General features: G+C 47.2%; 2 protein-coding genes, 1 long non-coding RNA gene and 1 pseudogene across 19 annotated transcripts; 1 reads left to right on the top strand and 3 right to left on the bottom strand.

Moving 5' to 3' along the window:
* Nucleotides 1-14111: 14111 nt before the first annotated feature.
* Nucleotides 14112-18034, bottom strand: LOC123103986 (uncharacterized). 17 transcript variants are annotated; one of them, XR_006450056.1, is made up of 7 exons: nt 17854-18034; nt 17653-17776; nt 17364-17479; nt 16495-16726; nt 16030-16122; nt 15392-15568; nt 14112-15280 (listed from the first exon to the last, which is right to left on the bottom strand). It is a non-coding gene; the product is annotated as an uncharacterized lncRNA (long non-coding RNA). The 17 variants fall into 17 exon arrangements; XR_006450058.1 differs by having other exon boundaries at nt 14112-15568; nt 16495-16557; nt 16635-16726; XR_006450066.1 differs by having other exon boundaries at nt 14112-15277; nt 16030-16726.
* A 4307-nt stretch (nt 18035-22341) lies between these two features.
* On the top strand, nt 22342-23105 carry LOC123103984 (uncharacterized). The gene has a single exon (XM_044525691.1). It carries the CDS (start codon nt 22389-22391, stop codon nt 23103-23105), a length of 717 nt encoding a protein of 238 aa, XP_044381626.1. The 5' UTR covers nt 22342-22388.
* Nucleotides 23106-23191: 86 nt separating this feature from the next.
* Nucleotides 23192-24205, bottom strand: LOC123103983 (uncharacterized; annotated as a pseudogene).
* Nucleotides 24206-25475: 1270 nt separating this feature from the next.
* LOC123103985 (DPH4 homolog) lies at nt 25476-27066 on the bottom strand. The gene is made up of 2 exons (XM_044525692.1): nt 26672-27066; nt 25476-26189 (listed from the first exon to the last, which is right to left on the bottom strand). The coding sequence occupies exon 2, from the start codon at nt 26159-26161 to the stop codon at nt 25640-25642; it is 522 nt and encodes a 173-aa protein (XP_044381627.1). The 5' UTR covers nt 26162-26189; nt 26672-27066; the 3' UTR covers nt 25476-25639.
* Nucleotides 27067-27547: the final 481 nt, after the last annotated feature.

The following is a 27547-nucleotide window of genomic DNA, read 5'->3' as shown; positions in this document are numbered from 1 at the left end:
ATGAATAAGATTGCAAATGGTGAACTGCCATCGGTGCAATCTGTAGCAAATGACCATACATACAACTATGTCTATTATCTTGTGGATGGCATCTACCCAAAGTGGCAAACATTTGTGTAGCCATTGAAAAAACCGGAAGGTAAGAAAAAACTAGATTTCCATAATGCTCACGCGGCGGCTAGGAAAGATGTGGAGATAGTTTTTGGAATTTTGCAAGCCCATTTTGCTATTGTGAGAGGACCAGCTAGATTTTGCAGTCAAAAGATGCTTTGGTACATCATGTACGCTTGTCTGATCATGCACAACATGATCATCGAGAATGAGCATGGTCAAGATTTAGACTACTCTCAGTATGAGCTCCTGGGACATCTCGTGCGAGTGCGACGGAGGGTTGCGAGGATGGCCCGATTTGTTGTCTCCTATCATGCCATTCAACGTGCCAAAATGCATGATGATCTTCAGAAGGATCTCAACGAGGAATGGTGGGCATGAAATGGCCGACAAAAAGCATGATGATTTGTTGTTTGATGTTGTATTGTTGAACTATTTATTGTATTGGAAGATAAACTATTTGTTTGAGTTGTAATAAAATTGAACTATTTATTTGATTTTTTTGTGTTCGATCTTCTTGGTTTTGTTTGGAGTGCATATGTTGTTTGTGTTGGGCGTGCACGCCGTTTTTTGCGGCGCCTATTGGAGCAACTCGCGCACACTATATTTTGCAGCGGCCGCTGGAGCTAGCGCTCAGATGCACGTAAAAATTGGCTATTTCGACGCTGTAAAGGCGTTTTCTATGCGCCGCGTGTTGTGTGCCTGTTGAAGATGCTCCAAACTTTGCCTATTTTGAAGTTGAAGGCCATTTCTATTACAAAACAATAAAGCTGAGCTACCTGCGACAGACCACATCAATTTGGCGTTCTCGGTCATCCGATGGTTCTATCTGACGCTCCATATCTCTTCATTGTGTCACGGTTCATGTCTGCCAATTTTCACTACATTGGCCGCATGGCCCGCTCGGCTCACCGGGCCACTACTCCACCCAAGCATTCTCTTGTTAATCAAGAAGACTGACCCATGTGCATAGACAAACCCGGAAAGAGGATACTTCCAGCCAGTACCGTGCTTTCCTGTCTCTCCATCTCTGCCGATGATGATGTGTCGCCCCACGGCGCGCATTGTCAATGTCGCACCTCGTCTTCTGCACTTCTTTTTGACTAGGTGTTGGGGCGCGCCGCCCGTGGCACGCCTCTTGAGGGGGAGCTGGGCGGTGCCTGTTTGTAGTCGACCCTTTAACACTCTTTCCAATTCTAATTAGCGTTTGGGATGATTGTTTTAATTAACAAACTTAGCAGTAGAAATAGAAATATATATACAGAGAAAGGGCATTATGGATGTAACACCCACGATGCGGCTATATCTCCCACGTGTCGAAGCACGACTTAGAGGCATAACCGCATTGTAAGAATTGTCGCAAGAGGGCTAATCTTTACACATCCCATGTACTGAATAAGAAAGAGGTACAGAGTTGGTTTACAATCGTCACTTCACACAATACATAAATATAGCATTACATCATCCAGATACAATAAAGGTCCGATTAAGGAACCAAAATAAAAGAAGACTACCCCTAATGCTACAGATCCCCGATCGCCCCGACTGGGCTCCACTACTGATCAACTGGAAACGAAACATCACAACGAACAAGATCTTCATCAAGCTCCTCCTTGAGCTCGGCTGCGTCACCTGCACGGTATCATCGGCACCTGCAACTGGTTTTTGGAAGTAATCTGTGAGTCACGGGGACTCAGCAATCTCACACCCTCGCGATCAAGACTATTTAAGCTTATGGGTAGGGAAAAGGTATGAGGTGGAGCTGCAGCAAGCACTAGCATATATGGTGGCTAACATACGCAAATGAGAGCGAGAAGAGAAGGCAAAGGCACGGTCGATAAACTATGATCAAGAAGTGATCCTAGAACAACCTACGTTCAAGCATAACACGAGACCGTGTTCTCTTCTCGGACTCCGCCGAAAAGAGACCATCACAGCCACACACTCTGTTGATTCATTTTAATTAAGTTAAGTTTTAGGTTTTCTACAACCGGACATTAACAAATTCCCATCTGCCCATAACCGCGGGCATGGCTTTCGAAAGTTCAAATCCCTGCAGGGGTGTCCCAACATAGCCCATCACAAGCTCTCACGGTCAACGAAGTATATTCCTTCTCCCAGGACGGCCCGATCAGACTCGGAATCCAGGTTACAAGACATCTCGACAATGGTAAAACTAAACCAGCAAAGCCGCCCGAATGTGCCGACAAATCCCGATAGGAGCTGCACATATCTCATTCTCAGGGCACACTCGGATGAGACATCCTACAAGTAAAACCAACCCTCAAGTTGCCCCGAGGTGGCCCCGCAGTCTACTCGGTTCGGACCAACACTCAGAGGAGCACTGGCCCTGGGGGGTTAAAATAAAGATGACCCTCGGGCTCCGAAAACCCAAGGGAAAAAGGCTAGGTTGTTAGTGCAAATGGTAAAACCAAGGCTGGGCCTTGCTGGAGGAGTTTTATTCAAGGCGAACTGTCAAGGGGTTCCCATTATAACCCAACCGCGTAAGGAACACAAAGTCAAGGAACATAACACCGGTATGACGGAAACTAGGGCGGCAAGAGTGGAACAAAACACCAGGCATAAGGCCGAGCCTTCCACCCTTTACCAAGTATATAGATGCATTAATTAAATAAGATATATTGTGATATCCCAACAAATATCCATGTTCCAACATGGAACAAACTCTATCTTCACCTGTAACTAACAACGCTATAAGAGGGGCTGAGCAAAGCGGTAACATAGCCAAACAACGGTTTCCTAGGACAAGGTGGGTTAGAGGCTTGGCTTAGCAATATGGGAGGCATGATATACCAAGTGGTAGGTATCATAGCAAAGTCATAGCAATAGAGCGAGCAACTATCAAGCAAAGATATAAGTGATTTCAAGGGTGTGGTCATCTTGCCTGCAAAGGTCTCCGAGTAGACGAAAGCTTGATCCTCGTAAGCGTACTCAATGGGTACCTCGAACACGAACTCGTCTCCCGGCTCTACCCAAGGCAAGAACACAAGCAAAGGAAACAACAATCAACCACGGTGCAATGCGCAGGCAACATGATACAAAACATGGCATGACATGCGGGAAGTGATATGCAATGCATATGCATGCTCCGGCAAGGAAAGATTGAACCTGGCCTCAACTTGGAAAACCAAGAATGCCACTGGAAAGATGAGTTGATTTCGGTCGAAATCGATATAAAGATCACCGGAATCGGATGCACGGTTTGCAAATGGCAAGCAAAACAAATATGGCACCGATCTGCGATTAACATCACGAGGCCATCTAAAAGCATCAAGAACAACAAGCTGCTGCACTCTAACATGACAACAAAATCACATGGCAATGATCCACTCAAGATGCTTGACAAAATATGAACACTGAGCTACGGCTAATTCACACAATAGCAGGTTCAAACAAGCATGGCAAAAGTGCAAAAGATAACAGGTTCACAGACTTAGTGAAAATAACAACATGGTAGGATTTAACATCAGGAAGCAATGTTTAGAGCAAGATAACAACATGCTACAGGAACATATCATGGCAAATCAAAGCATAGCATGAAGCTACTCAAAGCATACAACAAAAGTCCCTTACTGACCATAAGCCAAAAAGGGATCAGAAACTACAATGGCAACCATGTGAACATAGCAAGTTTCGTTAACAGATTCAGACTTAGCAGAAAACTGGAACATGGCAAAACAGATTCACGTAGGCATGTTTACGAGCTCGATGCACTCACGACAAGGCATTGCATGACAAACTAAGCATACACCCAGCAAGTAGACATGGCATAGAAGCTAAACATGGCAAGAACAACCTCATAGCATGCACGGATCAACTACAACAACCTCGGCAAAATTGCTTAACACGTAAACATTATGTCAGGAACATTTTATAGCAAAAGTAGAGCAAGATTGAGTCATGATAGGGTGCTCCATAATTACAAACAAAGACATGAATGGATAGAGCATAACATTATCTCAAAATCATCCTTAATGAACATGCTCAAAAGAGGCATGGATCACTCTGCAGCAACATGAATACATGGTATAAAAATATTAACAGGACAAAGACTTAGAAGATTTCTAAGTCCCTGAAATCAGCAACATCACGAGAGCTACTTTGCATGCTTGTGCTAGTCACCACAGAGATCACAAAAATACATGACATACACCCCTGTAAAGATGGCATGGCATACTAGAAAACACATGAAGGGCTCAATTTCATAGGAGGCACACATTAATCATGGCAAAAATGACAAATGTCCAATTACTGATAATAATCTGAAACTAACATTACATAGCACTCTTGCAACAGCATTTAGGGCAGCAAGATAAACTCAAATGAACATGATGCAATGGAATGAAATGAAGTGCTCGTCGAGTCGAACAATCTGATATGCTACACGCCCAAAACGGAGCCACGGGTGTAAAGTTATGATGCGATGAAGTATGCATGAAAATGTGCGGATCTAGGGACTTAGCAGAATTCCGGAAAAAAAGCAGATCGAGTGCGATATAGCTAAGTTGTGCACGGGGCGAGGGATAGGGCTGCTCACCCTGGGCTTCGGCCCACGAAGAGGGAAGAGGCAGGCCGGGGCTGGGCCGATGGAGCCGGGCCGGGGAGGCCGAGGCCCACGCGGCCACGTGCGGTCAACGGGGTGGGGATCGGGCTCTTCCCGATCTGGACGACGAGCGGCGCGCTCTTGGCGCGGGCGGCGTGGCGCCGGTGGTGGCCGACCCAAGGCAGCGAGGCGCGCCGGTGAGGCAGGCGGGAAGGCGCGCCGGCGGGGAGGCATTCCGGCGTGGCGGCGGCTGCGGGCGGCGACCGGAGCAGGTAGGCGCGGCGAGGTCCGGCAGGGCGCAGGCGGCGGGGCATGGCGCCTGCGGCAGCGCGCGCAGTCAACGGCGGCGGCCGGCGACGGGAATCGGCGGCGAGGCGCGCGGACGCTCGGGCCGATGGCGGCGCGTGAGCGCGGCCTGGTTCGGGCCCGTCGGGGGCCGGATCTGGGCCGGCGGGCCAGGCGCGGTGGAGGGGAGCCGGCGGTGGCGACGTGGCGCGCCGTGAGTGGAGGGGAGCGGCGGCGGGGGCGACGTGGCAGCGCGCCCTTGGTCGGAGTGAGGTGGCTGCGGGGCGGCGGACATGTCCGGCGGCGCGGGATGAAATGTCCAGCGGCGGCGGGGAAGGTTAGGGTAGGGTTTCGTCCGTGAATTTTTGGATGAGAGCACATATATATAGGTAGAGGGAGCTAGGAGACTCCAAATTAAGCACGGTTTTCGGCCACGCGGTCGTGATCGAACGACCGAGATGATGGAGGGGGTTTAGGTGGGTTTTGGGCCACTTAGGAGGGGTGTTGGGCTGCAACACACACGAGGCCTTTACGGTTCCTCGGTTAACTGTTGGAGTATCAAACGAAGTCCAAATGGCACGAAACTTGACAGGGGGTCTACCGGTAGTGAACCAAGGCCGCTTGACAAGTCTCGGTCCAATCCGAGAACGTTTAACACCCGCACACGAAAAGAGGTAGAAAGGAACACCGGAGGACATAGGAGCGCCGGAATGCAAAACGGACAACGGGGAAAATGCTCGGATGCATGAGACAAACATGTATGCAAATGAGATGCACATGATGACATGATATGAAATGCATGACACGCAAGCAAATGACAAGGAAACAACAACGAATAACTGGAAGACACCTGGCACATCAGTCTCGGGGCGTTACAACACTCCACCACTATAAGAGGATCTCGTCCCAAGATCTAGAATGGCACCGGAGGGAAAAACAGAAGAGAAGGAGAAGATGTAAAACTAATTTGCTTCTTTGACAAACGAGTGAAACCAAAGAACCTTGAGAGGTTGAAAAATTGAACGAAAGAAAACAACGAAGATGCACAAAGTTGAAAAGACTCCGTTAGAAAAGAGGAACAAAGAACATTGCGAAAAAACCTTGAGGTTGAAGGGCAAGATATATATTGAAACTACTCCAGCTAACAAGATAGAGAAGGATTAAGAATGACATAATTTGGACAGCACTCCGACTAAAAATGGAAGGAATTAACAAGAACTTGACAAGATGAGAGGATACTTGATGAAATCAACAACACGCTGCCTCCGGAACTATTGAAAGAATGGCACAATGGGTAAGAACGATTTCAGACGGCACTCCGGTTGAGAAGGGAGGCACAAGTTGATAAAATGGGAAGAACTTGAATGTTGGACACGACACTCCGGTTGAATGGATTAGCAAAAGGAAAGAACATGATCTTGGCAAGACGAGATGATAGGACAAAAAGAGCAACATCACAATGCCTCCGAAAGAAAAGAAAGAACGGAATGGAATGAACGGAGGGAAACGAGGTCTTGAGAGAGTATGCTTACAACAAATGCTAGAACGGAGTTGTTGGGTTATCAACAATGAAACGAATAAACTTGTAGTGGGCTTATGGAAAACATCTCAAAACTGAGGTGAAATTCTGGCACTAACGAAAAACAATAGATTGGATTGATATGAGCAAGAAGACGAGAAACTTATTTCATCGGAAGGATAAATGAAGAACTTGGATCATTTATAAGCACCATAGATAGCCACAATCCTTAGGGAAGGCTTTAGGTGAAATATAACCCAAGATAACTCCAATGAAGAGATTGGTGGATTTAAAATACCTCATTCTTAACAATAGGTGAATCATGAAACATGAACTCAGATTATCAAGAATGACATAATACCACCTCCAATGATACGGTAGAAAGAATTGTACTTCAGAATGCGAGATGAAGAATGCTTGAGCTCCTCTGAAAAGAATCTCAAAGAACACTTCGAGAATGAATTAAATCCTTGATGAACCATGATGTTGAACCTCCATGAATAATTCCGGTAACAAAAGGATAACAAAAAGAAAGAGAAGTTGAAAACACAAGGTGAAGCCTTGCGATGATTTAGATGGAGCTTCGCGACGAGATAAAGTGGAAACTTGGAATACCGGGAGAAAAGATAAAGCATCTCGAACCGAGAATGTGATATGATGAACCACTCCGAAAAGCAGGAATTAAACACTTGGATGAAGCAAGAATAAGAATTACATTATGCTTCTCCTTCATCAATTAAATTGATGACAAGCAACGGATTTGGCATACTACTTATTCTCGTAGAAAGGATTAAGAGAGATATCGCGCCAACTTGGGAAGGTCTTCAATGAACCACCGGTAGAATTTGAAAAGCACGAATGCATTGATATGATAAACGAATGAAGAGGAATCTTGGAAGAACCACCGTAAGAATTGCAGATGAACGAAGAAAAGAGATGAATCACCGGTAAGAATTTGAAAACGAACAAAGATACTTGGGGAAATTTAGATGCAAGTGAACGAAGAGATTCTGAGATGATTAGAGAATACTTGAATGAAGCACCGATAAGATTGGAGAACGAGAGCTGAACGCTGGAATGAATAAATCTTCTGAAATGATGGGCTCCGAAGGAAAGAAATGAAAAACAACTCATGGAAATGCCCCGGATGGATGAAAAGAATTCTCACAATCAAAACAATTAAGAGAGGATGGCATCAAGCTAGAATCACGAATCCTTGAGAGAACGGATAAGATTTGGAGGAAAAACTCTTCTTCGGTCTTCAAATGTTGATAATGATGATGAGAAGCAACACCAAGAATTGTTGAGGCACTCCGGAATGAACAATAGAAAAGGTTGAGCCAATGATGAAAAGAATTTGAAAGATCTTGGAGAAAAGCATTTGACTGATGGAAAATTCATTCTTACATCAAACTTTGAAAAGAATTTAGGATAGCTCCAGGAAAATTAGAAGAGTCAGGTAAGATCCTGGACAAAGACCTGTGGGTCAGGGCCCACTCAAGAGAAACACCGTTGAAATGATTACTTGAAAAGGAGATAGCACCGGTTGAATTAAATGGCTTGAATAAGATAAGACCTCGAAATGGGTTGAACAGATCTTGGATGACAAGACGAGCCTTCTAAGATATCTTCAGCACTCCGGAACAATAGAATATCGAGAAGTGGACGATTATGAGGTGCAACGGCATGGAAAACATTTGAAACGAGTTAAGGGATATGATCAACACCAAAAACTTGAATTGGATCCTCCGGAGAAGAAAATGAGTGAAGAGTGCCGAACTTGAAGCTCCATTAGAATCTTCCTGAGAATCACCGGATAAAACATTGAACGAAAAGAATGAAGAAACTTCACATCAATAAGATGGGTACTTGATTAAGAAATTCGAGTCCTTGAAGAATAAGGGTGGGAGGGAGGGAAAAACAAGACAATTTGGAATGGATGAAGCAAACACCGTTGAGAAGAACTGATAATTGATCTTGCGAATGTTGAAGTGATCGGATCCACTTGAAGAGATACACACCGGTTGTAAAGGATTGACATGACAATCTCGATTATCATGAAGGATTAATATTCACATAGGAGTATGAGAACACTGTTTCAGAAAGGTATGGAATCAACACTTGACTTCGAAGCAACTCGAATACCACAACTGAAAACAAAAACAAAGGATTGGCTTGCAGAATAAGCCGGAACAAACATATGATAGAGATTTCGTCCGAAGTTTTCGTGGTGGGGCCCACACGGGCTCGATCATACATCACCATCATGTATAAGGCAGTGCACATGACATACGAAGCGTCCCCGAGTCAGCATAGCCAAGGACTCTTTAGGACGCAACGAGACCACTGTAAAACCAACCGTGGATAGGCGGACCACTAGACGTCGAACCCCAATCTCATAACATGCATCTGTCGAAAAGATATCCTAAGAGCTACTTGAATTCCCACTTATCAACTCCTGAAATTTTCCCGGTTATGCAATCAGGTGTTGGGGATATAGGGGAAGCATAATATCTCACCCAAAACTAGCAAAACCTACATCCAGCTGTATCCATCCTTCAACACATAACCAAGAAACCTTCGGAAATCATTTACCTCAACCTACGAAAAGCATCCGTTATACGAGTTATCGCAATACTCCCGAACTCCTGCCCCAGTACTGGGTGGCGTCGAGGTTATCTCACCAACAACTGCATAAAAGAGATTTTCGATGTCGGCGAAACTCAGGTATTCCAGAACTGCAACGATAAAATTGTGACGACAACACCTCGGAGCTCAACTCCCCGGGACACTGCCACAACCCCTAAATGTCAGGAGGCACCAAGAACAATGTTCTCGTCACAAAACCATCGGAACGATTCCAAGATACCCACGTGATCCTAAATTTTTTAGTGAAATTTGAGAAGAGAAGAGTCAAAACTCTACGTCAGGATGCCTCACCAGAGCGATGAAGGGACTGAGGAGTAAAAAGAATCCTACTCTCCGATATATATAATCCTAAAAGACTCAAAACATTTTTTTAGACTCAACAACGCCAGCGATTCGATCAAGCAGGGGGCTCCTAAGTCGGGGAAGGCTCTGATTACCAACTTGTAACACCCACGATGCGGCTATATCTCCCATGTGTCGGAGCACGACTTAGAGGCATAACCGCATTGTAGGCAATGTCGCAAGAGGGGTAATCTTTACACATCCCATGTGCTGAATAAGAAAGAGGTACAGAGTTGGCTTACAATCGCCACTTCACACAATACATAAATATAGCATTACATCATCCAGATACAATCAAGGTCCGACTACGGAACCAAAATAAAAGAAGACTACCCCTAATGCTACAGATCCCCGATCGTCCCAACTGGGCTCCACTACTGATCAACTGGAAACGAAACATCACAACGAACAAGATCTTCATCAAGCTCCTCCTTGAGCTCGGTTGCGTCACCTGCACGGTATCATCGGCACTTGCAACTGGTTTTTGGAAGTAATTTGTGAGTCACGGGGACTCAACAATCTCACACCCTCGCGATCAAGACTATTTAAGCTTATGGGTAGGGAAAAGGTATGAGGTGGAGCTGCAGCAAGCACTAGCATATATGGTGGCTAACATACGCAAATGAGAGCGAGAAGAGAAGGCAAAGGCACGGTCGATAAACTATGATCAAGAAGTGATCCTAGAACAACCTACGTTCAAGCATAACACGAGACCGTGTTCTCTTCCCGGACTCCGCCGAAAAGATACCATCACAGCCACACACTCTGTTGATTCATTTTAATTAAGTTAAGTTTCAGGTTTTCTACAACCGGACATTAACAAATTCCCATCTGCCCATAACCGCGGGCACGGCTTTTGAAAGTTCAAATCCCTGCATGGGTGTCCCAACTTAGCCCATCACAAGCTCTCACGGTCAACGAAGGATATTCCTTCTCCCAGGACGGCCCGATCAGACTCGGAATCCAGGTTACAAGACATCTCAACAATGGTAAAACTAAACCAGCAAAGCCGGCCGAATGTGCCGACAAATCCCGATAGGAGCTGCACATATCTCATTCTCAGGGCACACTCAGATGAGACATCCTACGAGTAAAACCAACCCTCAAGTTGCCCCGAGGTGGCCCCGTAATCTACTCGGTTCGGACCAACACTCAGAGGAGCACTGGCCCGGGGGGGTTAAAATAAAGATGACCCTCGGGCTCCGGAAACCCAAGGGAAAAAGGCTAGGTTGTTAGTGCAAATGGTAAAACCAAGGTTGGGCCTTGCTGGAGGAGTTTTATTCAAGGCGAACTGTCAAGGGGTTCCCATTATAACCCAACCACGTAAGGAACGCAAAGTCAAGGAACATAACACCGGTATGACGGAAACTAGGGCGGCAAGAGTGGAACAAAACACCAGGCATAAGGCCGAGCCTTCCACCCTTTACCAAGTATATAGATGCATTAATTAAATAAGAGATATTGTGATATCCCAACAAAAATCCATGTTTCAACATGGAACAAACTCTATCTTCACCTGCAACTAACAACGCTATAAGAGGGGCTGAGCAAAGTGGTAACATAGCCAAACAACGGTTTGCTAGGACAAGGTGGGTTAGAGGCTTGGCTTAGCAATATGGGAGGCATGATATAGCAAGTGGTAGGTATCGTAGCAAAGGCATAGCAATAGAGCGAGCAACTATCAAGCAAAGATAGAAGTGATTTCGAGGATGTGGTCATCTTGCCTGCAAAGGTCTCCGAGTAGACGAAAGCTTGATCCTCGTAAGCGTACTCAACGGGTACCTCGAACACGAACTCGTCTCCCGGCTCTACCCAAGGCAAGAACACAAGCAAAGGAAACAACAATCAACCACGGTGCAATGCGCAGGCAACATGATGCAAAACATGGCATGATATGCGGGAAGTGATATGCAGTGCATATGCATGCTCCGGAAAGGAAAGATTGAACCTGGCCCCAACTTAGAAAACCAAGAGTTCCACTGGAAAGATGAGTTTATTTCGGTCGAAATCAATATAAAGATCACCGGAATCGGATGCACGGTTTGCAAATGGCAAGCAAAACAAATATGGCACCGATCTGCGATTAATAGCACGAGGCCATCTAAAAGCATCAAGAACAACAAGCTACTGTACTCTAACATGACAACAAATCACATGGCAGGGATCCACTCAAGATGCTTGACAAAAGATGAACACTGAGCTACGGCTAATTCGCACAATAGCAGGTTCAAACAAGCATGGAAAAAGTGCAAAAGATAACAGGTTCACAGACTTAGTGAATATAACAACATGACAGGATTTAACATCAGGAAGTAATGTTTAGAGCAAGATAACAACATGCTACAAGAATATATCATGGCAAAGCAAAGCATGGCATGAAGCTACTTAAAGCATACAACAAAAGTCCCTTACTGACCATAAGCCAAAAAGGGATCAGAAAATACAATGGCAACCATGTGAACATAGCAAGTTTCGTTAACAGATTCAGACTTAGCAGAAAACTGGAACATGGCAAAACAGATTCACGTAGGCATGTTTACGAGCTCGATGCACTCACCACAAAGCATTGCATGACAAACTAAGCATACACCCAGCAAGTAGACATGGCAAGAACAACCTCATAGCATGCATGGATCAACTACAACAACCTCGGCAAAATTGCTTAACACGTAAACAATCTGTCAGGAACATTTTATAGCAAAAGTAGAGCAAGATTGAGTCATGCTAGGGTGCTCCATAATTGCAAACAAATATATGAATGGATAGAGCATAACATTATCTCAAAATCATCCTTAGTGAACATGCTCAAAAGAGGCATGGATCATTCTGTAGCAACATGAATACATAGCATAAAAATATTAACAGGACAAAGACTTAGAAGATTTCTAAGTCCCTGAAATTAGCAACATCATGAGAGCTACTTTGCATGCTTGTGCTAGTCGCCACAGAGATCACAAAAATACATGGCATACACCCCTTTAAAGATGGCATGGCATACTACAAAACACATGAAGGGCTCAAGTTCATAGGAGACACACATTAATCAAGGCAAAAATGACAAATGTCCAATTACTGATAAGAATCTGAAACTAACATTACATAGTACTCTTGCAACAGCATTTAGGGCAGCAAGATGAACTCAAATGAACATGGTGCAATGGAATTAAATGAAGTGCTCATCGAGACGAACAATCTGATATGCTACACGCCCAAAACGGAGACACGGTGTAAAGTTATGATGCGATGAAGTTTGCATGAAAATGTGTGGATCTGGGGACTTGGTAGAATTCCAAAAAAAAACAGATCGAGCGCGATATAGCTAAGTTGTGCACGGGGCAAGGGATAGGGCTGCTCACCCTGGGCTTCGGCCCACGAAGAGGGAAGAGGCAGGCCGGGGCTGGGCCGATGGAGCCGGGCCAGGGAGGCCGAGGCCCACGCGGCCACGCGTGGTCAACGGGGAGGGGATCGGGCTCCTCCCAATTTGGACGACGAGCGGCGGCGCTTTTTGGCGAGGGCGGCGCGGCACCGGTGGTGGCCGACCCAATGCGGCGAGGCGCGCCGGTGAGGCAGGCGGGAAGGCGTGCCGGCGGGGAGGCGTTCCGGCGAGGCCGCGGCGGGCGGCGACCGGAGCAGGCAGGGCGCAGGCGGTGGGCATGGCGCCTGCGGCGTCGCGCGCAGTCAACGGCGGCGGCCGGCGACGGGAATCGGCGGCGAGGCGCGCGGACGCTCGGGCGGATGGCGGCGCGCGGGCGCGGCCTGGTTCGGGCCCGGCGGGGGCCGGATCTGGGCCGGCGGGCCAGGCGCAGTGGCGACGTGGCGCGCCGTGAGTGGAGGGGAGCGGCGGCGGGGGCGACGTGGCAGCGCGCCGTTGGTCGGAGTGAGGTGGCTGCGGGGCGGCGAACATGTCCGGCGGCGCGGGATGAAATGTCCGGCAGCGGCGGGGAAGGTTAGGGTAGGGTTTCGTCCGCGAATTTTTGGAGGAGAGCACATATATATAGATAAAGGGGGCTAGGAGACTCCAATTTGAGCACGGTTTTCGGCCACGCGATCGTGATCGAACGACTGAGATGGTGGAGGGGGTTTAGGTGGGTTTGAGGCTACTTAGGAGGGGTGTTGGGTTACAACACACACGAGGCCTTTACGGTTCCTCGGTTAACCGTTGGAGTATCAAACGAAGTCCAAATGGCACGAAACTTGACAGGCGGTCTACCGGTAGTGAACCAAGGCCGCTTGGCAAGTCTCGGTCCAATCCAAAAACGTTTAACACCCGCACACAAAAAAAGCTAGAAAGAAACACCGGAGGACATAGGTGTGCCAGAATGCAAAACGGACAACGGGGAAAATGCTCGAATGCAAGGTTGTCAAAATTGCGATTCTGTTATACGATTCTACGACTTTACGACCCAAACTGACCCCTATGATTCTACAATTTTAGTTCATAGAATCTATGTTTCTACGATCCTGATAGTGAAGATTTTACGATTTGCGATCTTACCATCGGAGCTCCGATCCAATTCAAAATCGCGATTCTGACAACCTTGCTCGGATGCATAAAACGAACATGTATGCAAATGAGATGCACATGATAACATGATATGAAATGCATGACACGCAAGCAAATGACAAGGCAACAACAGCGAATAACTGGAAGACACCTGGCACATCGGTCTCGAGGCGTTACAATGGATCTGAACATGAAACATCTGACTGATAATAGTGCACTTTACATAAGCAACAAGATAGATTTAGCGTCTTGAAAAGCTTGTGATAGGGCCAAAAGCAAACCATAGGTTATCACAGGATAGAGCATAATTAAGAGTACTTAGTGCTAGATTATATTGACACAGGGGCTACAGTGTCTTCGATGGTGCATCTAGAGGCGGTGCACGGTGAAAACCAGGCGGCGCTTTTAAGTGATCCTGAAACAAAATGCACAGACGTCTCCTTCGTGAATGTTGGCATGGCGACGAAACTCAGACTAGTTGGTGGTTATAGTGGCCCTCTTGTCGGAACTAACATTAGAACACCAGTTTCCAAAGCTGAAATACAAAGTTAGTTTCAGAGAAACAACATAGTCTAATATTAATAATATATCATGTAATTACTCATTCGTGTTTTTCATAAGAAAATACATTATCCTGCCAAAACAACCAAGCTGTGGCAGTACAAAAACTACGCAGGAACACATATGCAAGAGGTGATTATCAAAACAAAAGGACCGATAAATTTAGCATCAACAAATGTATAATTCTTTTGTTTTCAAATTCATAGTTTAAAGCAAATAAAGATGGGCCAGAAATCAACATATGTTAAACTGTTGCTGCCAACAGTTCTATAGTTAATCGCTAATCATCAATCTAATCTAATTTCACAGCATACTCTGTAGCACTAAAAGCATACTGCTGAAGTGACAACAAATCCATATCTCCAAAAATGACCTCTCTTCGCAAAAATTCTTCCCCGGGATAAGGACGAGCATCAAATAACAAACATAGATCCATGCGGGTAATATAAAATGCATAGGTCCAACATATCTATTAATCCATCTAGCTAGAAGCCTAGAACTGCATATAGATGTTCCAAATCAGTGAAATAGCAAGATCCAAAACACAAAATCAGATCCATGACTATGTATGTGTGGGCTCCAGTCACAAATATGTTGGAAAAAATATTAAGCATCGGCTGGAAGCAGTGTAAAAATTCAGAGACGTTCATGGCATTATAGAAAAAGGATAAAAGGCCTTTGCCAAACGAAACAGACATGGCTTGCTGATCCAAACCCGAGTAGCCCCCAAATTCTCTATGTCCTGCTGCATCAAGGTAGAAATGAAGGAGAAGAGACACAAGAGAACAAATCGCTCAATTCATCGGGACTACAAAAAAGGTTCTTCAGGAATATATATGTTTAGAAAAGCACATACCACTTTGTCTCCCTTCGAAAGCCGCCATGAGCAGCACCACAATGCACGTCCAGAGCAGCACGGTGGTACCACCCACAGGCTAACCCATGCCGCCGGCCACGCCTTCGCGGCCTTCACGACAGCGCCCATCTGATCTGTAGCGCCTCACGGGGAAGATCTGCAGAACAATAAAAGAAACTACATTCTACGACATTAGATTTATGTGTACTTGATGTAGAGAGAAAACTACAATAATACATGGCTCTTCTAATTGGTAAATCTGCTTGGATTATGTAAACATCAACCAGATTGGTGCACAACACTATACATGTAATATGCACAAGATCATACACCCTAAATGTGCTGGAAAGGAAGTTAACAAAATAATTTGTAATTTACAGCGGCGGAGTTTATGTTTCCACTTTTTGGAATAAAAAACTATAAATCCAAATCTCATAGGGTGCCTCGTTGCATATACACCATACAGTAAGCAAACATGATTGGACAACACGTAGGCATGTATAAATCCCACTTTGCAATGAACAACTGTACGTGCTCCAGGAGTTCCCATGCAACATCAAGAAGCCAAATGGTAGACAGAATTGGAAGTCATGGGTCCCAAGTTAAGTCAAAATGTGGCAAGTTATACCAAGCTTTACCTATTTAGTCTGCTGCCCTTGTTTTATCAGGATCATCTTGCTCAGCAGTTGTCAGCCTTGCTCTCAGATGCTTGAAGCTTGAATTCAGTGGAACTGCCAAAGTATTACCCTTGCATAAGTATTATTTATATTCCTTTATTCAACTTTTGTATAATCTTCTCGTAACAGTCGACATTTAAAGATGGGCCTGTACAGATTGGAAATTAAAATCCTAAACTCAGACTAACAATTTTCTTAGAGATCCAGGAGTTCTTAGCAAAGACATATACAACAAAAATGACATGTGCAGGTGATCCACTATGTGCAAGTGCAATCCTGCAACTATTGTGGGCATAAACCAAGTAGAAGAAGGAAATAACCTAACAAATGCAAGAGTCAGAAAACTCCACGGTTTTGGAAAATAGTTTGTCATAGGAGTCAAGAGGTCTTTTAAAAAATAGGAATCAAGAGGTACGACGACAGAACCTGAATTTGCAACTGACGGTTTCGAACAGAGATAATTAGGAAGACCTGTGAAAGTTGAAGCACCTGAAATGAGTTTAGTAGTTAGAACTGATGGCAGGTAGCCAAATTAAAGCCAAGCACTCAATGTCCAACTTATTTACCTGCATTTTTTCACTGATGAAGCCTCAGTTTTTGTAGCAGGACCCGTAGTACCAGGCATGGTGTATGACTGAGAGTGGAATACTAAAAGCACCTGCAACCAGTTCAGTAGTTATAACTTAGAAGTGACATCAAGTAGACAAATAATACAGCAGGCTACATGAAGCAAATAATGACAACAGGAAACTTAAGAGGTACAACTGGGCATTTCTAAAAGGCTACAATTTCATCGATTAGTTGAGCAGTTAGTGTCTTAGAGATGACAGCAAGTAGACAGGCATTGGTAAAGAACAACGCCCAGCTTGGTTGTTACGTTGTAGTGCTGCTATGAATTACCATGTGACATAACATGTACTACAAGAGATCGACCGTGACATGCATGATGGATTAGAAAAAGATTGAAATTAATGGATGCAGGTAATACACAATTTTATATGTAGACATGTGTTACTAATTTTGAATGAGTTCATACACGTTTTCATCAGCATAAACATTCACTGGGATCTACTAAGGAAATCCATGACACATACTGAACCCCTGTACTCGCCCCAAAAGCCATGGAAATGGATGGTAACAACATGATGCAGATTCACACATACCCATGCTCAGGTCCAACATTCCAAAGGAAATGATCCCCAAAATTCAGAGACAGGGTAACTGAAGCAACGCTGGCAGTGACATAATCTAGGAGGTGTCGAGGTTAGTGATTGATGCACACCTATTTAACTGACCTATTTTGCCAAGTTCACTGAAGAGATCATTGAGCAGGTCGGGCTCATGTTTCTCCCTATCGGCTTTGTGGATCTTCCTCGGAGCTTTCTTCTTGCACTTACTGATGGTGACAGGCCTATGAATCGAAAGCTATTACATTAGCAACAATGGAACACGGGCACAGCTCTCACGCGCGTCCATTTACTCCCAGCGTACGTTTAGATAATGAAATTGAACAGTAGAATAATCCATTGATTGAAACCCGGCCCCAAACGAAACGAGATGTAGAAGCGCTCCAAGACACCTTACCCATGGCCATGGACGAGCTTCTCGGCGGCGGGGTGCTCGTGCCTGGGGCGGCGTCTCCCCTCACGGCGGGCAGCATGGTCTACCCCGCAGACGTCTGAGGAAACCAAGAAACATCTGTCGTAGCCTATAGACAAGAAGTCAGAAACACGTCCCAAGTCCAAATCTAGAGAGAAAAAGGATGGCAAGAAGCAGACTATGTACCTCAAACGGAAACGGGTTGGAGAAAAATGTTGCTGCCATCGCTGTGCCGCCTCGCGGGTCTGCGCCAAGGGCTGAGCCTTCTCATCGCCGCCGTTTTCGGAGTGGCCGTGGTCTCCGGTGGTGCGTCCATCGGCCACGGCGAGTGAAACGGGCGGAGAAAAGAGGGAGAAGGATGGAAAAGGGGAAAAGGAGTCTTCTGCGATGGCGGTGCGGGCGCGCTAGCCCTCTTCTGCGACGGTAGTGCGGGCCCTGCCCCTGCTGCCTCCGCCACGAGTGGGTTGAGAGAGAGAGGAGAAGGGAGCGTGGGGAGGAGACATGGGTTGGAACGAGAAAATTGGATATTTGCCACTTTAAGCATCGGGCTTCTCAAAAATGTCACTCTCAAGATGGGCTTCTCAAAAATGCCACCCAGCTCATGGACATCTTGATTACTATGCCATTTCCCCCGTTTTCCTGTTTCTTCTTTAGTTTTTCCATTTACCTGCGCTTGAAAGGACAAGACTACCCCTAGATATGTACACGTACCTGATTGCGTCGTGTAGGCAGTCGACTTTGTTGTGTTGCCCCTCACGCGCGCCACCAGCCTGAAAAACAGTTGATAACACCACGCGCAGGCGCAGAGCCGCAGATCGCCTACACACCGCCGCCGCCGCTGATCGCCTGGACGTCGCTGCCGTTGATATCCTTGACGCCGCAAATCGCCTATACACCGCCGCCGGCGCCACCGCTGATTGCCTGGACGTCGCCGCTGTTGATATCCTTGACGCCGCCGGGCTGCCGATCCCTGGGCGTCTCCGCGCTGCCTATCCATGGACGTCGCTGGCGCCAATCGCCTGGACGGGGACGCCACGCACCATGGTGCGGCAACGACAGCATGGAACCCAGTCCTCTGCACATTTTGCTAAGCCTTTCTCTTGCTTTGTTCGCATGATCTTAATTTACAAAACTATACCGTGTATATCTGCAACTGCAAGTAGATATATCTAGATTATGCATCCAGTTTAAGCACTCTGCACGTGAGCTTGGCCTGGTGCGAGCAGTCGTATAAGATAAAGAATAATTATGAGTTGTTGTGGAACAGTATTAAGAGAATATCTAACGCATGGTGGCGAGCAGGTGAGGGCGAGGTACAGCTGCGATTAGGCGTGGCGTGGGTGACCGGCAAGAACGAGCTTCGGCGGCACGCGCAGGCGTGGCCGAGTTACAGGCTTACAGCAGCGAGCAATCGGACAGCATCGGAGCATCCCATGGGCGACCCAATCGAGCCACGCACAAACCAGATACGGTTAGGAGAGACAAGGGCACTTTGGTCCTTTCAAGCGCAGATAAATGAAAAAACTAAAGAAAAAACAGGAAAACGGGGGAAATGGCATAGTAATCAAGATGTCCATGAGCTGGGTGGCATTTTTGAGAAGGCCATCTTGAGAGTGGTATTTTTGCGAAGCCCAATCTTTAAAGTGGCAAATGTCCAATTTTCTCGGTTGGAACGGGGCAGGTGTATCTAGGACCTCTTCCTTCTTCTCTCTTTCTTCGACTCGAAGGAAACAACAAGTGGTGGGGCAGCAACGAAGCAAACGAAAAGGCAATGCCATCGCCATCCCCTGCTGCCCACATGGCATAGCCCAGCGCCCGCTCCTTCCCCGCACGTTAATGCTTCTCGATGTGCGTCTAGGTCTGTCTAAATATGTCCTTGATACGTACAACTTCTCAATCCTTGAATCACTTCTCCATGATTCTTGCTGCAGATTCTTCGTATCTTCACGATGTTGCCTTGGCTGATGGTTGCACCCGTTGAAGACTGCCCTCACGCTCTCCGCTTCCTCTTTTTTTTTTCTATGTGCGTCTAAACTCTCTGCAAAATTGTAGGGGTATGCCGCTTCACCCCCTCTATCACGCCTAAGGTCTCGACTATGTTGGTGCCTCTGCCTGTATTCCATCCCCTTGTTCATGCTTCCATCATTTCCTCAAAATGTTTCTTTATCAGAATATTTTGCACACACATAGCCTAGAAGCATAACATTTTCGTCTGTTTATTGCAGATTCGCTAAATAACTGGCAAATCACTTCATCACACACCCTTAATTTGGTACTTTCACATGCCAATTTGTGATATTCCAATGTATATGTCCATCTATTGGCTGGTGTGGGAATATCTGGACCTAAGAATCAGGCTTCCTGCCCATGCAACATGTTCTGATACAACAATGGCTATTGGTTGGAATCAATATTATAGATTTTTATCTCACCATCAGGTTAACTATAGTTTCTTTGACTAATTTTCTAATATTTTATGACGCTTCACACTTCTCATATCCAGTGCTTACCCGTTGTTATCTCTTGTATATATACAGTTTTGCACTTGCCCTCTTTGAGGCACCTAACTGTAATTTTGACGAGTTAACTATAATAATTTTAGTCCTTACAAAGAAAAACTATAATAATTTTAGAAGTCAGTTGCATCACTAAAGTTTGGATGAATTAATTACCATGATTTTAAATAGCAGCTGCACCATTAAACACATCAATTGTTCACTTCACACACGCAAAGGGCATCGAGTGTTGAACCGGCGTAGGTCATGTGGCCATTTGATGTTGGTTGACGACTACTTTGCACTATTCGAGCCTTATTTCCATTGCAATTTTCGGATGCGGCGACAAAGTGCTTGATCGCCTCTACCATGGTACCTGGGCTATGATGATTATTTGACCATAAAGAAGGATGCCATTATAACCACCGGGTCTCTGTTTATTAGAAGTGCACCGCTGCAATGAGGGTGCTTGCGCATGGCACAATCGCAAATTCGTGGCATGAGTAGCTCCAGATGCATGAAAGTACATGACTTGAAGCCATTGTCAAATTTGCTACTGCAGCGGTGGAGTTGTTTGGGCCAGAATACTTGAGAGAAGCAACTCTTGTAGACACGGCAAGGCTCATGGCAATTGCAGAAGCAAGAGGGTTTCCGGGTATGCTAAGATTAGCAGATTGCATACACTGAAAACTAATGAGTACAACATGGGGTGCTATCTTTGTTATGGTACCTATCCTCCGTGGGTGACTTTCGTCAACACTATCTTCGAACCAAGGGGTAACAAAAGATGTCACTTTGACCAAAAACAAGAATCTGCTAAAAAGGATGCCGAGAAGACATTTGAAGTGTTTCAAGCCCGCTTTACAATTGTTTGCGGACCCGCTAAACTATGTGACACAGAGGCATTCAGGGAGGTGATGATAGCTTGTATGATCATGCACACAATATTTGTGGAGGATGAGGGTGATGGAGTTTGCCATGGTCTGGATTTTCAAAACGTGGCTGATTCTAACTAACTTTCAGAGTAGAATCTAGAGACAACTAAGGATTTTATCCAAATGCATCATCAGATTTGACATTGAGGAACTCATGAGCAGTTGCAGAATGATCTGGTTGATCACCTTTGGGCGTTTCATACGGACAATTAGTACATGCGTCCGGCTAGGACGAATTCAAAGTTGAACTTCACTCAAAAACTTTATGTTTGGATTGTAATATTTTTATCTTTATTGTTGCATTAGAATATTTATCTTTCACTTGCTTAAAATTTGTGTTGTTTATCTTTGATTGTTTTCAATAGTGCGGATATAAAGAAAATGGGAGCGGGCATTTGGTGCATCCAATTGGACGGTTGCTGCCCCATTCCTATCCGTGAACACGTCTGGACGTGTCTACAGACATTTGATGGTGTCCATTTAATGGGCCACGTTGGGGTTACCCTAATTGCACATTGTTAAATCACAAAGTTCTCACCATGGTGTTGATATCAAATTCCAACTTCAGAAATAATCAAACCAACAAAAAATTACTTGACACACAAACATCACCTCATCGGATCGGAAAACCAAGATTTGTGATGACACAAACTTTATTCATACGAAACTACGGTCACGAAAGTAGTTTTATTCGTACGAGACTAAGATCACTATTAGACACTAATGGAGGCGGCAGAGAGGGAAGCGGCGTCGCAGGGAGTGGTTGTGAACCTCGAGGAGCAGTGTTCACCCCCCTCCCCCCGCGGCGCTCGGCCTCCCGAACCCCGTCCATGGCAGCAGCGGAAGTGGAGGCAAGGATGCAGGTAGAGGAGACGACAAGGGTGCAGACAGAGCAGGACGCAAGGATGGCTACGGAGCAGGCGACATGGATGGTGCCCGGTCAGCGAGTGACCCGTCATGCTCGAACTTGAAATTTATTTTGACATGCTCGGATTGTTAAGCTGCGACTTATTTTGCTTTGTGTTGAACCACATTTGAGAGATGTGTGGTTGTCCGACAGGCCAAACGGGAGGCCATCGGCGCTGTTCGTGGCCGTGGACGCTCTTACTGTGCGCCGTCTGCCGTGCGTGCGTTGTCGCCGGCGGGAGGCTTCCGTGCCGGACCAGCTGGCCTCAGCCCGACGCCGACGCCGACGCACGTCGAGCTGGCCTGAATCAGCCCAACTCCCAGCACTTTCCACTCTCTAGTCTACTCTAATCTAGAATGAAAAATAAAAAAGAGGACAAAGGGGATGAGCCCCTTTCGGAAAGCAAGAGTGGATTCGGCACTCGGGCATCCCTGCCGTGCCTTCACCCAGCAGCAAAGCAACCAAGGTAAACCAGAGCACCACCGCCCGCCCGCAGCCGCAGCCAGAACCCCCCGCCCCCAAAATTACCACCTTGGAATCCAGCAACCAAGCAGCCGAGCCCCGTCTATGGCGGATCAGGAGGCCGCCGAGCCGGGCCCGCCGTCGTGGCCCCCCTGGACCTCCCTCCTGCTCCGAGCCATGAGCAGGCGCCGCACCTGGGCGGCGCTCTTCCTCGCCGTCTACGCCGCGCTGCTCTCCTCCTCCTGGAGCCTGCTGGCGTCCGTGCGCGCCTGGTACTACGCCGCGGCCGCGGGCTCGGCGGCGCACCCGGCCGCGTGGCCCGCCGCGCTCTACGCATCCGTCATGTACGGCGCCGTCTTCGGCCTGCTCTCCATGGGCGCCGCGCTGGCCGTCGCCGCGCCCGCCATGCTGGTGACCTGGATCACCGTGCTCGTGCTGCTGGCGTTCGCGGGCAAGCCCCGGCGGTCGCTGGTCGCCGAGGCGCGCCGCGCCACGGCCGACATCGCGCGGCTCGCGCTCCGCGTGCTGCTCTGCGAGGGCAACGCCGTCGCCGCCGTCTGCGCCGCCGCCAGCTTTGCCGCCCTCCTCTTCGGCCGCCGCGACGACGCCGGCGCCGACGCCGGGCGGCGGCTGATCTGAAAGCTTTTTCCAGTTCTTTTCACGCCCTTTTATTTGTTTATTTTCTGTTCATTGTAGCTGTGCTGTCCGGATGCAGCCGTTGTATACCAGCAGTTTGGGGGTTTCATTCTTGGCAATGGAGGTTCTTGTTTCTGTAATGGCGGCGCCGATTAACTATTAACCGGTAGTGATCTTTAAGCTGTAAGCCGGAGCCGGGCTGTGGTCAGGCCTGACGGCGAGGTTGCTGCTGCTGCTGCTCCGCTTGCGCCATTGCCACGAGTCGGCCGGCGTGCTGGGCAGCGGCGGCACAGCCCGAACGGCCACCCCTCGCAGCCCCGTAAGCCCTCCCACGCCGCAGGCGGGTCCATGTCCGTCGACGACGCCACGGTCGCTGCCCTGCTCGTGCTGCGCGTGAAGAAGCTCTTCACCGAGAAGAACGCCTCGCTCTCGTTGTCCCCGTCACTCGCCGCCGACTTCTCTTCCTCCTCCACGGCGACGCACTTCTCACTACTCGAGGCCTTCCCGCGAACGCTTCTCGGGTGGAGCGGAGTGAAGGACCACGCGAAGGCGCCCGACAGAGTCGGCGAGCCCACGCCGCAGCTCGACGGCCGCTTCCTCATCTCCCGCTTTCTCATCTCGTTCAGTATCACCTGAATGCAATAATATAGTTACACGGATGTGCCGTGCTCACATGAATGGGTCAAGAACAGAGCACGCTCTGACGCTACCTCTTTCGTGTCGAGCATGGCGCGGTCGTCCTCCTCGCTGTCGTCGTCGCCGGAGCTCCACCCGGCGGCGGGGATGCCGAGGCAGGGGCCATGGCAGAGCGCGTAGGTCTCCCTGACGAGGCAGGAAAGGGACCTGCTGCAGTGGTTAGCGGCGGGGAGCCTGGGATGGTGCTCGTGCGCCAGGCAAGGCATTGCTAACTGCACGCAGAGGATCGATCAAGCTGCTAGTGCAACGCTCACGACACGCGATGTAGTATGTGATCTCGGGTGTGCGTATAAATGGGGGAGCGATCTTGTTGTCGCTGCGACCGGCGCGAATGGGTTTTTCATGAGGTGACGAGGGGTTGAAGTGGACGCGCATGACAAATGACAAGTGCCCCGCAACTTGGACGGAACAGAGGTGGCTCTCGATTGTGGTTGTATTGTATCGTACTAGTGCGTAGAGCTCGTGTGTGATCCTTTGGGTTCAAGGCTACGTCACAGCCGCCTTGTTCTGAGCTGGAAAGTGTACTGGTCCGTGTGCTTCGACCCAACAAGGACGGAAGTTTGATCGTCAAGGCGTAAGCAGCACAACCACGACCAGTACAAAGTTTAATCGAGCGCGAGGTTCAAATAAGCGAAGATCGTGTTGGCTACGTGGCCGGGAGCACCGCAGCCGCAAACAAGGAAGCAGTGAGCTTGCAGGCAATCTTGTCGTGCAAGATCATAGCGGGAAATGATTCGGAAGCAAAAATGCTCTCTTCGGAAGGATCGAATAAAGAAGAAGATGCAAGACAACATTGCTGGTGGTGGTTTGATGTAGCTTTCGGGACAGGGCCGTGGTGCGAATCAAAGCCCAAGGTGCATGCCATGCCATGCCATGCCATGCGCGGGTAGAGATGTCTTTTGCCATCCATGCCGGCGCACGCAGATGCAGGTGCAGGTGCGGTGGGAATGCGGTCGTGAAAACGAAATGCTTAGGGCATGTTTGGTTCCAATAAATCACCTGATTTATAAGTCACATGATTTATAAATTGCCCGTCTGGTTCTCACCTGACTTATAAATTATCTGACCACATCTTTCCATCTTATAAGTTAATGACTTATTTGGAACCAAACAGGACCTTAGCTTAGGTTCGTGTGGTAACAAATGGATCGGTGTGAAGAGACAGGTTGAGCTGTATACGCAACAAAATACAACGTACACTACGGTCCAAATAAAAAAAAGATGACAAGTGTGACCGGGTACACGCACATAGTCATGTTACAGGTGAGTGACTTGCCGTTAACGGCGGATTAGGTTTTACTAATAAACATATGCTGATAGATCATCCCTTGGCAACATCATACAAAACGAGACCGTTCTGTGTAAGATGCCGCCCATGCTTAGCAGTATAGACCAGACACGGCAGAAAGAGTAATGCCAAATATATTGCAGTAATTTACAGCAAAAGACACAACAAATTAGGACCTGCTCTTTGTTGTTGTTTCGTCAGTGCAATTGACAGGAGAAATCATCCAAGTCAAAGAAATGAGCAGCAAGCATTCACCTCAGCTGTCGTACATGTGAACATCAGAACCAGCGACAGGTGAGGGAGCATCAAGTCATAGCCAATAATAAGCAAAATTAACGGAATGAGACGTACAGATAACAACCCACAGCGACTTGAATCGACAAAGGCGGTTAGCTGAGCACAATGGTCAAAAACATCATCATCTCAATACAACCATCAGGAGCTCAGGTACAGAGGAGTGAATATGCCAGTGCCAGCAGTACACGCTATGTCGACCATGATCGGAGGTGCTTCAAAAAAGCAGGGTAGAAGGTGTTCAAATCAGTACAACGAATCAAGCTTTATTTATAATCAGCCTTGTTTTAAGAGAACATGAGCCACAGCCCAGAACAACAGACGTTGGTAAAGAATCAGGTGCCTGCGCTTCTATTTCCCCATCTTCACTCACCGAAATTCCCATTTCACCAAGTTCGCAGGCTGTGATCGAAAAATAATCGCCGCATCTACAGGCGTACAATAGCTCAACGCCATCGCCAGAGCTTTCAATGATCATATCCTCGATTTCGATATCGGTTGCGATGACATCAAGGCTCTGTCTGGACGATTGTAGTTGTTTATCATACTCTGCTCGACATTTGGGGTAGCGTAGGGTTTCCCATGCCTTCTGTACACTGAAAAAACCATGTTGCTCGCCGGTAGACACAGATGGTTCGAGAGTCGCCTGTGCTTTGTCAGGATGTGTGTTTAAAGCAGCACACTTGTATGCTGCACGTATCTCGTCATATGTAGCATCTTCAGGCACAGATAGAACTTCATACAAGGTCTTCTGGTTGGAGATGCCGCTGCCTTGAAGCATTTGCAGAAGCTGGGCCACTGACCCTATACTGGACAAGTAAAAAAGGGGCCTCAGAGAAACAAATAAACAGAGAAAAACATGCAGTTAACTCTAACCACTTCATCACAAAACAATTGCTAGACAAAGCAGAATAATACTTGCTTTGGGACTGAAAAATGGAACCGGGGGGGCGTTTTTGCCCTCCTGATAGTCTAAAAACTTATTTTGGGACGGAGGGAGTACTACCTACCATCCATGTAACACAGATTTTCATCATCAAGAAAGAAAAGGCACTGCCAAAATGTGGTATATTCCACTAGCGTAAGCAATGTTCAGAAACAACATTTCTATCAAATAACAAGCTTCAGATGAAATTTTGAGCTGCCTTTTGAAGTTCTATACCAAGCAGTATATATATTTGATATTACGGTTCCTTAAGAATTAGAGGTCACCCCAGGAACTTCCAAAATTCACTCGAGGGAAACCCGCTAGATCAACAGCATAACTAGGAAAAGATGGTGATGGCGCTACCTTGGATTCGGAGGCGAAGCAGGGCGGGCCAGCGGTGTCGGAAGTGAAGCAGGGCGGTAGGCGGCGTTGGATGAAGGAGGTAGGGGGCGGCGGCGTCGTAGGCGAGGAGGAGGACGGCGTCCGTGTGCTCAGGCGCCGGGGGCGATGTAGGGCGCGGAGGAGGAGGAAGATCGGGGGCGGGGGATTTGGGAGGGAGGGTGGAGCCAATCCACCGGCCGGTAAAGAGAAGGGACTCCGGTGGCAGGAGATTCAGCCGCCGCCGCCGCCGCCGCCGCCCGAGGGAGGAGAGCCAAACCTACCAGGGCTCGGGTATGCCCGGGTCGACGATGAGTCTTTTCTTTTTTTCTTTTTGGCCGTGAGGCTCCAGGGTGAGGTTGAGAAGGGGAATAGAAAACCAGGTCACACACATGGTAAGCAATCCAAACAATTAAAAAAAAAAGAAGGAACATAGAACGATGTGGAAAATACCAGGATACAGCTGGTTGTAGATTAACCTCATAAACAATTTTCATGGAAAAATTAGCAATTCAGAAAAAAGTCAGTAATCTTTGAAACTTTTTTTGTGAGAAACTCAACTTCAATCGCATAGTACAAAGAACATTAAAGATAATAAAAATTACAATCAGATTCGTGGACCATCTAGCGATAACTATTTGACATTAATAAAAACTCGTAAAAAATCTAAGCATAAAATAGACTGTCCGGAACGACATAGTTTTTCTAGACAATTCGCGAAGCTTTATTACGCCGTCACCAGCTGAGCTAGGACGAAAGAAAGGTTCCCGGGCCCTATGTGAGAGCTTTATTACGCCCTGCCTATTTTTTTATGGCTTGCTTCAGGCTTCCGCGGGGCCTATGTGAGAACATCACTTCCAT

The sequence above is a fragment of the Triticum aestivum genome, chromosome 5A, assembly GCF_018294505.1.
Source record: "Triticum aestivum cultivar Chinese Spring chromosome 5A, IWGSC CS RefSeq v2.1, whole genome shotgun sequence".
NCBI lineage: Eukaryota > Viridiplantae > Streptophyta > Magnoliopsida > Poales > Poaceae > Triticum > Triticum aestivum.
Note: the sequence above shows the minus strand (reverse complement) of the source record. Positions and strands in the feature narration are given on the sequence as shown.